At 40.8% G+C, this 12601-nt stretch overlaps 1 protein-coding gene across 5 annotated transcripts in view; it reads right to left on the bottom strand.

The window, feature by feature from the left end:
* The window catches only part of MARCHF1 (membrane associated ring-CH-type finger 1), a 233946-nt gene that overhangs the window by 145541 nt on the left and 75804 nt on the right, over nt 1–12601 (bottom strand). For 2 of the 5 annotated variants that reach the window (XM_061584279.1, XM_061584275.1), the window contains one exon: nt 1375–1514. The exons of the other annotated variants lie outside the window; for them this stretch is intronic. Coding sequence is in view for 1 of the 2 variants with exons in the window: in XM_061584275.1 (XP_061440259.1) it covers nt 1375–1514 (140 nt within the window). In the remaining variant the exon portion in view is untranslated. The remainder of the gene's footprint in view (nt 1–1374; nt 1515–12601) is intronic. 5 annotated transcript variants of the gene reach the window in all.

The following is a 12601-nucleotide window of genomic DNA, read 5'->3' as shown; positions in this document are numbered from 1 at the left end:
GTCTATCTCCATCCACTAAACTTACTGTGTTACAGATTTTTAAAAATAGCACTAGTAGAGAGTGCATAATGTAAGCAAAAGATCCAGTAAACTAAGTTGCCATAATCTGATAACCGAGTTTGCAACATAATATCACCTTCCTTTTTGTAGTGGCCTATCTGCTTTTTGAGGATCAGGCTGACAGGGAGTTGGCAAAACATCTTGAGGCATTCAACGGCAATGACCCAGGGAATTTGGAGAGGGGCAGCCACCTGAATGAGAGTTTGAATGGTCAAATGGCTTCATTCTTATGAAAAATATTTAAATATCACTGACGTCAATGAAATTCAGGATAGCACCTAGCCCTAGTAAAAACTCAACACAGTTTCACAAAAACTGGGAATCATTTTCACACATAATAGCTGCAGGAACTTTGTGATAAATGGTACTAGGATATTTATAAAATATCATGAATATGAGTACTTTAAAGCTGGTAATGAATCTTCTGAAGGCAGGCTGCATGGAAAGAAACTGCATTTAAATGGAAAATCAAGGCCACTCATACTCCCTACATAACATGAGTGGATGCTAAGAGCTTGAAAGTTTTCAGCATCTTCAGTAAATAACTTCAACATGGAAAACAGGGAACATAAAATGTTCACACTAAATAGATTGCATTGGCTATATTTTTAGAACAACTATTTAAGGCAGTAAAATATAGGTTGTATTAAACCAGTTTGTTATTTCTGTACAGTTATTCAAGAAACAAGTGTGGGTACGTGCATGTTAATGTGTGTGCATATGCGTGTATATCAGAATGCAATGTTACTTACGCAATCTATAATTTGGCTGTCAAAGCCGGCTATCATTCATCATATGGAAGATGTGAAAAAGAATATTTCTAGAATGCATTTTCTTTTGAGTTCATATCACAGACAAAACAAGCAAAAGAGCACTTTTAAATATAGTCCCCTAGTCACATCATGCATGAAGGAGTATCAAAAAGAGCCAAACGTTATATACATTTTTAGGTGGAGTTGCTGTTACCTTAACAATATTCTTGAAGCTGCTGAAAAGGAAATTTTGTGTTTAGAGGTTAAAGAGTGCAGTTCTGTATTTTCCTTAACAGAACAGCAAAATGATTTCAACAGCCACCACATCCAAGACAAAAAAGTGAAAGCGGGGGAGGGGGGGCAACAAAGTACAATATAATTGGAAAATCTGAACAAGGAGCAGTTGCATTCAAACAAAAAGAAGCAAAAATGGTTTCAAATAAAGTATAACAATACACAAACACTAATGATTAATGTTAGATAAAAGTTAATTTAACACCTTTCAAAGGTTGTTGGTATGGTTTTGCACATGCCATCATCATGAAGTAGAACTTTCACTCACCAAGGCAGAGATATGTGAAGCATCTCCAGTGACCTCAGGGGTTCTTGTGCTGTTTGGGAGTCTGTGAGGATTACGAGCTATCGCCTGGCACCAGCCCAACATTTTCTCCTTCCACTTATCCCTTTTCAATTTCTGAAATTCTGAAAATAATTCACATTCCCTGAAACAGTGGTATTTTAAGTTTTTTGCATGTATGTCTCTGGGCATGCAATTATATTTAATCTGTGTAAAAATAATCAGACTATATTCATAGGGATGGAGAATCTAGACATATCAATCCTAAACACGCTTCTACCCAGAAAAAAGTCCCAAATAAATGGGATAGCTTCTGGCACACCTATGAAGTTAAAATACAGGTCCTTTATTCTAATTAAGTAAGCTGGATCCAGATTTAGTAGACCTGGGCTGGGGAACGTTTTTCAGCCTCAGGGTTGCATTCGCCCATTGAAAAATTCCAGGGGGCACATGCCATTAGCGGGGCAGGGCCAGAGGCAGAAGATGGCAGAGCAATAGGTTTAACTCTTACCTTTGTACAGCAGGCTACATTTTTGCCACACAAACGTCATACGTTTCTATATACATACATCTCTCCATCCTCCATCTAGGCAAGCAAGAGGCTTATTGCCATTCAAGGGCACATTCCATCCAGGCGACAGCACTTGAGGAGGGCATGGAACAGGGACTGTGAGAAGGATGACCTGGAGAGGGTGCTTTGTCTAGAGAAAATGCTGGTGGCCAGACAGACAGGCCTGGAGGGCCACATTCAGTCCCAAGCCTGAGGTTCCCCTCACATGAAGCAAAACCACTGAAATAAGTGGAACTACTCTAAGTGTAACTAAGTCTGGATCCAACCCAATGTTTTTTAAGACTGAGATAACATAGGAAATACACAGAAAATTACTAAAATACACAGTGGGAGAACTGTGCATACAAGATCACATTACATGCACTCATATTTAAATGCAAGCTTTCTTAAAGTTCAAAGTTTCATGTGCCACCAACATACGAAAGACCACACATGAATAAAGATTACAATCTAATAGCAAAACTTCATTAAAAAAAAATTTCACATTCGCCAGTATTATTAACTCCATTACATAAATTTACATTACTAAAGTTTAAAATGTTAGATAAAAATTCCAGATCAACTCTTTAACACTCCAGATGTATAAAATATACTTTAATATCGTATTCTGGATCATAGCCTGTTAGAAATGGTAAAACTCCAGGAGTACATTCTTCTGCTGCTTTTTAAAAATGTCAGAAACCAAAAGACTGTGATCCTCAACATATGTAACTGAAGGTAAGCTCCCATAAAACAACTAAATCTTCCTTTCCAGTTAGTAGTGGGACATATAACTGAAAATAATTCAAAATATTGGTTTAACTTCATTAGCTACATCCTGCATGTACTCAAAAAAGTTTAGCTTTTTCTCAGATGACTAGAAGGCATTTATTAAACATTACCTAATACTTTAAGGTCTGGAAATGATTTGCCTTTTCACTTCAAACTGTACTAATGCATACAAAAAGACTGCAGGAAGAAAGAACAGATGTTTAATATCAGGTAACTTTTTTTATGGAAACTCCATGTGCTGAGTATGATGAAGGTGACCCTTCAAAGAGTTCCCCGAAAAGTTTGCCCTATTAGCTTTTGTTTTGACCTACAATAAGCTACCTGGTACTAGCACTTACCTGCTTATCTACAGTCAACTGTTATAGCCATACATATTTTCACCACTTTGAATTAGTGAACATTTCACTAATTCAAAATCAGTGCTAAAATGTTCAAGGGAACATATCATCAGCCTACTAGCATGGAAAGCCAGGTTCTTTCTCCCACTGTCTCATATATATCATGCTTAATTAAGCTTTCTGAGAGTGATAACACAGTAGAGACTATACTTTTTTGTGGAATTCATGTGTGTAACCACAATTCATTATGAATAAAAACAATGCTGATGGAAATTAACACAAAGCTTTTGGTCCAAATCAGATCCAGTACAGCTGCAGCAGTGCCAGTACTAAAAGGGACCTTGTAAACATTCCAGGTCCAGAGATGCATTGCCTACTATACTATCTGTCATTCACACCAGGCGTTCTGAGAGGCACAATATCTCCAGAAGCAGGAGGCCGCTGCACACCAGAACTCTATGAATTGGCATATTATATAAAAAATGAACAGTCTCTCATAGAAAATCCTTTGTTGCAGAAGTTCAATTCACATTAAGTGATACTTGCCAAAACAGCCCTTGAACCAATGAAATATATAAGTGTAAAATTATGATCAATATGATTACTATGGTTTGACAATGAGAACGATAATAGCTGTAATTCAAAGCATCCCCTTGTGGAGATTGCAAGGTAGCTTACATCACTCCAATTCAATCCTCACCACCACACGCCACCTGATACTGCACTACAAACTACAAAATTAAAGGGGTGGTTTGTTCGATATCTCTAGCAGCTTCTCTTAAAGGAAGTTCACCTCATTGTTCTCTCACCTGGAACCTATAATGACAACTCTTCAAGCTTTTATATATAACATTTATCTTGATATTCATTCTAGGTGAAATGTTATGTCCTTCACCAGATTTTTAAACAGAACAAATAGAAATGCTGTTCTAAATCTAAAGGAGGCCAACTAGACTGATTATTTCCCCTTGACATATTCACGCAAAAAATCATATTCTTCTAGAGGCTCAAGGAGTCATCATCCTTTGAACAGTATGCTGCCAATTCAGCCCATGAATTCAAATTTCCATACACTTTGCATACTCCAGTTGTCATACTGCTCAGTCAGGATCTGATCACAGGTGAAACTAAAGGCATTCATGTCCAGGGAATATTTTTAACTGAATATAAGATGTAGTCATTTTTGACAAAGTACAACAGAAAATGAGCATAACAGCTTGTTGCAATTTTCTGCAGACCTAGATTTTTTACACACATACTTGAATGCAGCTGAAAAGGATAATTTAAAGATGCAATCTTGCAGCTTTTAACTGAGTGCAACCCTCACAGAAATTAACATGATCTTACTTGAGCCAATATTCACACATACAAAATTATATTTAATTATTGTGGCTAACAGAGTGTAAGTACACCAGTCCAGTACACCCATGCAATCCATATAATCATGTAGGCTCTGTTCCTGTAGGCTCCCCAACCTTGTATACCAAAGTCCTTGGCTGCAGCTATGTTGGAATGTAGTGAGCCACAAGCATATTGTCCCTTGCTTTATCCCTGGCAACTACAATTGTGTTCAAACCACCCTTTTAAATAACTCAAGGGAGATGTAATATTTAACACAAATTACCATGAAAACCCTATTCATAGGGTAGCCATACGTCGGGATCGACTTGAAGGCAGTCCATTTCCATTTTCAATATGAATTACACTCTAATAAATTAAAATTAACATTTGTTTCACCTACAAAAGACAGTTTTTTTTAATGAGTACTATCTAATTTAAATACCTTAACAAAAACTGATTCAGGACACTTTTAAGTTAAAGGTTGTAGCTGTCACATTCCTTAATGGGACACACAAATAGGATAAAACAAAAGAAAATGAAACACAAACCACTTTTCCACACAAAAATTATATGATGTATTCATCTTTCTTGTCAAGATTCCTATCAGTAACAGAATGAAGGAATTCTGTAAGTATAAATACATTAGCAAAGATGGGCAAGGTGGATGCTCAGGACTGGAATGGTGTCAAGGGGAAGTATCTGAGTTCCTATGTGCTAGCAATATCCAACTTCTGTTTTATTTATATGAACATTTATAAACTGTTTGATCATAAAATATCCAAACAGCGGGGGAAAACTGTACAGAAATACATAGCAAATAAATTAAAAACCTTCATAAAACCATTTTTAGAACAACATACACTGTGTTAGCTAGACAAAACTAACGGCCAAGTTAGCAAAAACACAAGTAGAAAGAAAGGTTTTCAATAAATGTCTAAAACATAAAATGGAAGGTGCGTCTCTGATTATCAGCAGAACAGAGTTCCACTACGCTGATGCAATCAAACTAAAGGCCCCGTCACTGGTAACCACATGCTCAATGAATACAGAAGTCCCTGAACAACTTACGACCAGGTTATCAGCTAAGAAACTTGACCTGGTAGCAGAAAGGCACCAGTTAAATTATTTTAGCATGCAGACATATGCTGGTGATTGGTTGCCCTGCAAAGCAGCTCAGCTTTTTGTACTAGATGCAGCTTCTGGATCACAGCTTTAAGGAAAGCCCAATGTGGAAAATGGAAATGGACTGCCTTAAAGTCGATCCCGACTTATGTCTATCCTATGAATAGGGATTTCATGGTAAGCGGTATTCAGAGGGGGTTTACCATTGCCTCCCCAGCTGGCTAGGGCCTGCTCAGTTTGCCACAGTTGCACAAGCCAACCCCTTCCTTGTCTGCAACTGCCAGCTGGGGGACAACTGGGCTCCTTGGGACTATGCAGCTTGCCCACGGCTGCGCAGGTGGCAGAGCATGTAACCCCTGAGCCACTCACTGTGGGGGTGATCTTTAGCTGGCCCTTGACACCCAGGAGACACAAGCAGGGATTTGAACTCACAGACTCTGGACTCCCAGCCAGACTCTCCTTCCCATTGTGCTATACCAGCTGTACAAGCCCAACATACCACACTGCAAAAAGTTGTAACTTTTTGAACAACACCAATCATTTGCGTTAAGTTACAACATTATAAATGGGATTGTGTGAACAATGCAGGGCAAGTAATAGATAATTTAAATAAACAAACTTTGTTCTATTGACTCAGAAATGCAGGGATAAATGGCTCAGAGTCCTGAAAACATGTGTGCGGTTTTTTGGCCTTTCTAGTCATTCAGGATTACTGAGGGACAAAGGAAGAGTATGTGTCCTAAAGAGAACAGCTGAGAACTGCTAGACATCTAAAGCCCTCACACACATACACACCACTCAAGTCCACCATCAGTACTCATTGGCCAAATGCAGTCTTTTAGAGTTGTGTTAGCAAAAAGAGTTGAAAGTAACACAACCTACCCAGTGAGAATGTTTTCATGAAGAGGGGCTGATGGCACTATTCCCAGGTTTTTTAAAAAAGACAAATATTCAATAGTGGTCTGCATTGTATGCTTTTTCAATTCCTGGTCTTGCCATGGCTATCAACAATCATGTATTTATCTGCCAGTTTAGACTGAAGGCCTACACACTACTACTTCCCTTGAGAATATGAAAGGAACATAACAAAGCTGTCTTTGTAACAGTCAGACCGTTGGGTTGATCTAGTTCAGTACTGTCCATACTGACTGTTAGTAGCTCTCCAGAGTTTCATGCAAGCATCTTTCCCATCCCTACCTGGAGATGCCAGGGATAGAACCTAGAGCCTGCTATATGGAAATCATGTGCTCGACCACTGAACTACATCTCCTATGGCCCTTTCCCATTTTGAGGAACAGTAATATGATGAGCTCAGTAAGCACAAGGAAATTTGACACTGGGGAGACACACCAAATAAACAGAATGAGGACTGGACAATCAATTATCTGCAACAAAAAGCTGCAGTATATCTCCAGAGTGAGAATGTATGCATTAGTACCACCCAAGCCCATTTTCTTAGTCTGAGTCACTGCAATAGTGCTGTCACTGAGGGTGGAAGTTTCGCCTTATGCCTGGGTTTGCCACTAGCAGTACACAAGGGGAAGACAAGAAAGCAACAGCGTTTTTTTCTGGGGATATGGCTACCAAAGAAGGATAAATAGCTGCTGTGCCACATGCCAGGGAAATCAGTGTGGCAATAACCATCACTCTTGTTATAAGTGTGTGCTGACCACCTTACACGTTTTTATAGAATGTGTGCTTTCCAATCCTCATCTTTACCCACCCAGTAGAAGGCCAGAACAAAGGGAGTGCAGACAGTACCTGTGCAGAGTGAGACTGTGTCATGCATGTGCAAACTTCCAAGTACTCATTTAAAAATATATTTTTTGCTGTCTTTGGGGTATGTGTCTAATTGTAAAAGGCATATACTTCTGCATAGCTGAGATTTCTCCCTGCAAGATGAAGCAGAAACCATCATTTTGTTTGTTAAGGACTTCACTTTGCTTCCAAACCAATTGAAATAGAACCAATCTCTATTGAAGAAAATAAGTATGGTATACAATAAAATGTTGCAATGTGTCCTCCCTCCTAAAAGGAGTGCTCCTACTTCAGGGTACCAGCCAGCCATACCTTCTAAACAGGTCATTCCTTTTCTCCTCACTGTCCTACATCTAATTTTTCTTTTCCAATTCTTGCTCTCTATTAAATGGATACTTAGCATCCTCATTGGGCTGATTTATGGGGTTTGCTGCCTTAACTTTATATATTAAAAAAAACTTCTGCAAACCTTTGGGTTCTTCCAATCATACTGATACCTTCCTCTTGTTGTTCAGTGGCCCCATTTTAGCTATAATCCTGATGGGAAGAAGTAGTAATGGGTGGCATCCAGGTATGTTATACTGGGTCTACTAATGTTGGGTGTTATCAGTGTGACAGCCAGTGTGATGTAATGGTTAGAGTGTTGGACTAGGACCTAAGAGACCAAGGTTCAAATCCCCACTCTCAGCCATGAAGTTTACTGGTTGATCTTGGGCCAGTCCTAACCTACTTCACAGATTGTTGCAGGGATTAAATGAGGAGGGGGGGAGAACCATGTATGCCACCTTGAGCTCCTTGGAGAAAAAGTGTGATATAAATGCAATAAATAAATAAGTAAATCCATATTTGAGATCTCCACCCAATTATTGTATGATAGAATCTCTATTGCTGTGAGTTTGGCAGCAGTGTGAGGAGGCCAGGATACATTACTCTGCCCCTCCTTTCCTTGACCTAAATGAACCTATGCTTTCAGTAAAGTAGCTCAATATACTACTAAAATAATTATGCAGGTATAAAGCCAGCAGGGGTGTGTGGGCTTTCTAGTATTTGCCCTGTCTGTCACATGTATATCTGCCTGTTGGAGAGAGTCAGAGAGGCTGGTGTATGATGCCTTTGGGGACATTATAGTTGTGTTCCACTCCAAAGATGATCACTCCCCTGCTATCATGAAAAATTAGGGCCGCAGAGATGGAAACATTATTCTGAGGAAAAGGGAAATAATCCATTTGAAGGGGCCCATTCCTTGAGGGATGACCACCTATATTCTTGTGCTAATCTTGGACAGCCAAAGTATATTTTTTCTCTGCCACTACTGCATCTGCAAAGAGTTGTACAGCAGAGCTGTTTCAAGTGGTTAGGGGTCTCTAACAATCTGGCCCACAAGAGGAGAATTCAGACCACTCGACAGCCTGCTATGAACAATTTGCCCAGCACTTCACTCAAAATTGCTCAGATTCGTTCTGACTTGGATGCTACAGTTGATACATCCCCAGTGGATGTAACTTTGGCTCCTGCTTGTCCAGTGTTAATGGATACTTTCCAATTTGTACAGTCCAAGGATGTGAACAGGATCCCTGGAAATGTGAGGGCTACCACATGTGTGCTGGATACCCTTGTCCCTCCTGGCTCATTAAAAAGGCAGGGTCCCAACATGCCTAAAGGAAGCAGTTGTAAGACCTCTATTAAAAAAAGCCTTCCCTGAATCCCACCATATTGGATAATTATTGGCCAGTCTCCAATACTCCATTTCTGGGCAAGGTTATCTAGATCCATTTCAATCAGGCTTCAGGCTGGGTTATGGGTCAAAGATGGCTTTTGTCACCTTGGTGGACAACCTATGCCAGGAACTAGACAGGAGGAGTGTGCCCCTGTTGATTCTGCTGGACCTCTCAGCTGCTTTTGATACCATCGACCATGGTATCCTTCTGGGCCACCTCAATGGGGTGGGACTTCAGTGCATTGTTTTACAGTGGCTTCATTTCTTGCTGGAGGGGTGAGACCAGAAGGCGGTGCTGGGGGATTCCTGTTCGATTCCTTGGTCATTGGCCTGGAGTCCCTCAAGGTTCTATTCTGTGCCTCATGCTATTTACATGAAACTGCTGGGAGAGACTGTCCACAGCTATGGGCTGGGCACGACCAGGATGCTGATGACTCCTATCCCTATTGCTCCTTTCCACTTAAAGCCCAGGAAGCTGTTTCAGTTCTGGACTAACCACTGCTGTCCATGCACTGGTAACCTCCAGGCTGGATTACTGTAATGCACTCTATGTGGGGCTGCCTTTGAGGTTGGTCTGGAAGCTGTAGCTGGTGCAAAATGCAGCACTGCAACTGCTCACTAGGGCAGGGTATTACTAATATGTCACCCAGCTGCTGAAATAATTGCATTGGCTGCTCATTAGCTACCAGGCCAAGTTCAAAGTTCTGGTTTTGGTATACAAAGCCCTATACAGCTTGGGACCAGGATATCTGAAAGATCATCTTACCCCTTATATACCCAGTCAATTACTGCACTCTGCAGGTGAGTGCAGATCCCATCTTATCAGGAGGTCTGTGCCACACAACATAGAAAGCAGACCGTTAGCGTTGTGGCACCTACCCTTTGGAATTCCCTCCCTTTAAATATTAAACTGGTGTCATCTCTGTTATCTTTTCAGTGCCTACTGAAGACCTTCCTCTTTCAACAAGCCTTTTAAGTAGAAACTTATCCCAGTCTGCATATGCTGGAATTGCTTTTTAAGATGCTTGTAAAGCTTTTTTTAAAAGATGTCTTGTTTTAATATGTTTTTAAAGATGTTTTGTTTTAATATATTTTAAAGTCTGTTGTTAAGATGTTTTAGAGTGTTTGAGAGCCAGTGTGGTGTAGTGGTTAAGGTGCTGCTGGACTATGACCTGGGAGACCAGGGTTTGAATCCCCACACAGCCATGAAGCGCACTGGGTGATCTTGGGCCAGTCACTGCCTCCCAGCCTCAGAGGAAGGCAATGGTAAACCCCCTCTGAATACTGCTTACCACGAAAACACTATTCATAGGGTCGCCATAAGTCGGAATCAACTTGAAGGCAGTCCATTTACATTTTAGAGTGTTTTTAGAGCTTTTGTTTGCTGCCCTGGGCTCCTGTCAGGAGAAAGGGTGGGATATAATATTAAGATTATTGATTTTGATTTTGGTAATGATCCAGTGTCTGTCATCAGTAATGGATTGGATGTGGGCAAACAATTTGAGACTAAATCCAGACAAGACAAGGTGCTCCTGGTCAGTCAAAAGGCAGATCTAGGAATAGGGATTCAACCTGTTTTGGGTGGACTCAGACCTGAGCCTGGATACTCAGGTTTCAGTGGTGGCCAGGAGTGCATTTGCACAGTTAAAACTAGTGCATCAACTGTACCCATTCCTAAAGATATCTGATCTGGCCATGGTGACACATGCCTTAGTCATAACCCTTTTGGATTATTGTAATGCACTCTACATGAGGCTGCCTTTGAAAAATGTTTGGGAATATTAGCTGGTCCAAAGAGCTACAGTCAGCTTATTAACTGAGGCTGGCTACAAGGAGCACACAACTCCCTTGTTACAACAGCTCCACTGGCTACCAGTTTGTTTCTGAGCACAATTCAAAGCACTGTTAATGACCTATAAAGCCCTACATGGCTCAGGTCCAGGCTATCTGAAGGATTGTGTCTTACCATATGAGCCTGTTGGAGCCCTGAGATCATCAGGGGAGGCCCTTCTTTGGGTCCTGCCAACATCCCAGGCATGTCTGGTGTGAACACGGGAAAGAGCCTTCTCAATGGCTGCCTCAGGCTCTGGAACACTCTTCCTAGGGAGGTTAAACTGGTTTCCTCCCTGATGTCCTTCTGTCAACAGGCTTTTCTGAACTGACTGCTAGGGCTATTAAACAGGGTGCTTGAACGAGGATGGAACCAGACTCTTGTCACTAAAAATCAAAAAGGTGACAAAGCAGCTTTTAAATTGATTGCAAGGGGGGAAACCCAACAGGAGCTTAGGAAGATCTAGTTCAGAACAAATCTTCCCGTAGGGTGAAGATCGAAAAAACTGATGAAAATCTAAATGGGGGAGATGTAGAACTAGGCACTGTGAGTGCAGGGGCACAGAATAGCAATTCAGGGAAGCCAAAGTACCACAGGCCAAAACACAAGGGCCAAAGTTACTTGAAGAGAGACACTATATACAAGTGTTCATACCCTATTGCTACAAGCCACCAAACCAAGATGGGTGGACTGGAGTGCTTGGCCTTAGAGGACAGCATTGATGTAGTGGGCCTAACAGAAATCTGGTGGAATGGAGAAAAACAGTGGGGGCATGGTTACCCTGTATATGAACACTATAGGAAAGCCAGGGAACAACACACTGGAGGTGGTGTTGCTCTGTACGTCAATGGAGGTATTGAGTCCAATAAGCTAGAAATCCCCAAAGGGGCAAACTCCTCCACAGAATCATTATGGGTGGTAATACTGGGTCCAAAGAGTTATTTAGTACTGGGGGTGTGCTATTGTGCCCCTGATCAAAGTGCTCAGGGAGATCTTGAGTTGAAGAATGAAATCAAGGAAGCACCCAAAAGAGGAAACATTATAGTAATAGTTACTTCAATTTCTCTCACATAGACTGGCTACACACGTGCTCCAGTCATGACAAAGAGGTAAAATTTCTAGATATTCTGAATGACTCTCCTCTTGGTCATGGAACCAGCCAGATGGATGGTGACCCTGGACTTAATCTTAAATGATCCCAGTATCTGGTGCGAGACATAGTGTTATTAAACCAAATGAAAACAGTGACCATAGTGCTATTAAATTTTATATAAATGGAAATGGCCAATTGCCAAGAAAATTCAACAGTCACATTTGTCTTCAAGAGAGGAAATTCCCCAAAAATGAGGGGACTAGTAAAAAGGGAGTTGACTGCAAAGTCAAGAGGATCAAATCTGTCCAAAATGCTTAGGAGTTGTGTATTTAAACAATATTAGAAGCTGAAGCGGAGTGTATACTGCAGATCCAGAAAGGTAACACCAGGACCAAGAGGATGCTAGAGTGGTTAATGACCACAGTCAAAGCAGCTATTGGAGACAAGAAGGCTTCCTTCAAAAAAGACCTTCCTCTTTCAACAAGTCTTTTAAGTAGAGACTGAGGAACTGAGGCAAATAGTGGTGATGAGACAAAGACCTAAAAGACAAAATAAAAAAGAACAAATTGTCAGGTCCAGATGGCATTCACCCAAGAGTTCTCAAAGAACTCAAAAGTGAAATTGCTGATCTTCTAACAAAAACAGATGATTTGTCCCTAAGATCAGCTTC

Source organism: Rhineura floridana, chromosome 9, assembly GCF_030035675.1.
Source record: "Rhineura floridana isolate rRhiFlo1 chromosome 9, rRhiFlo1.hap2, whole genome shotgun sequence".
Classification (NCBI taxonomy): Eukaryota; Metazoa; Chordata; class Lepidosauria; order Squamata; family Rhineuridae; genus Rhineura; species Rhineura floridana.
The sequence above is the reverse complement of the archived record's forward strand: the minus strand, read 5'-3'. Positions and strand labels throughout refer to the sequence as shown.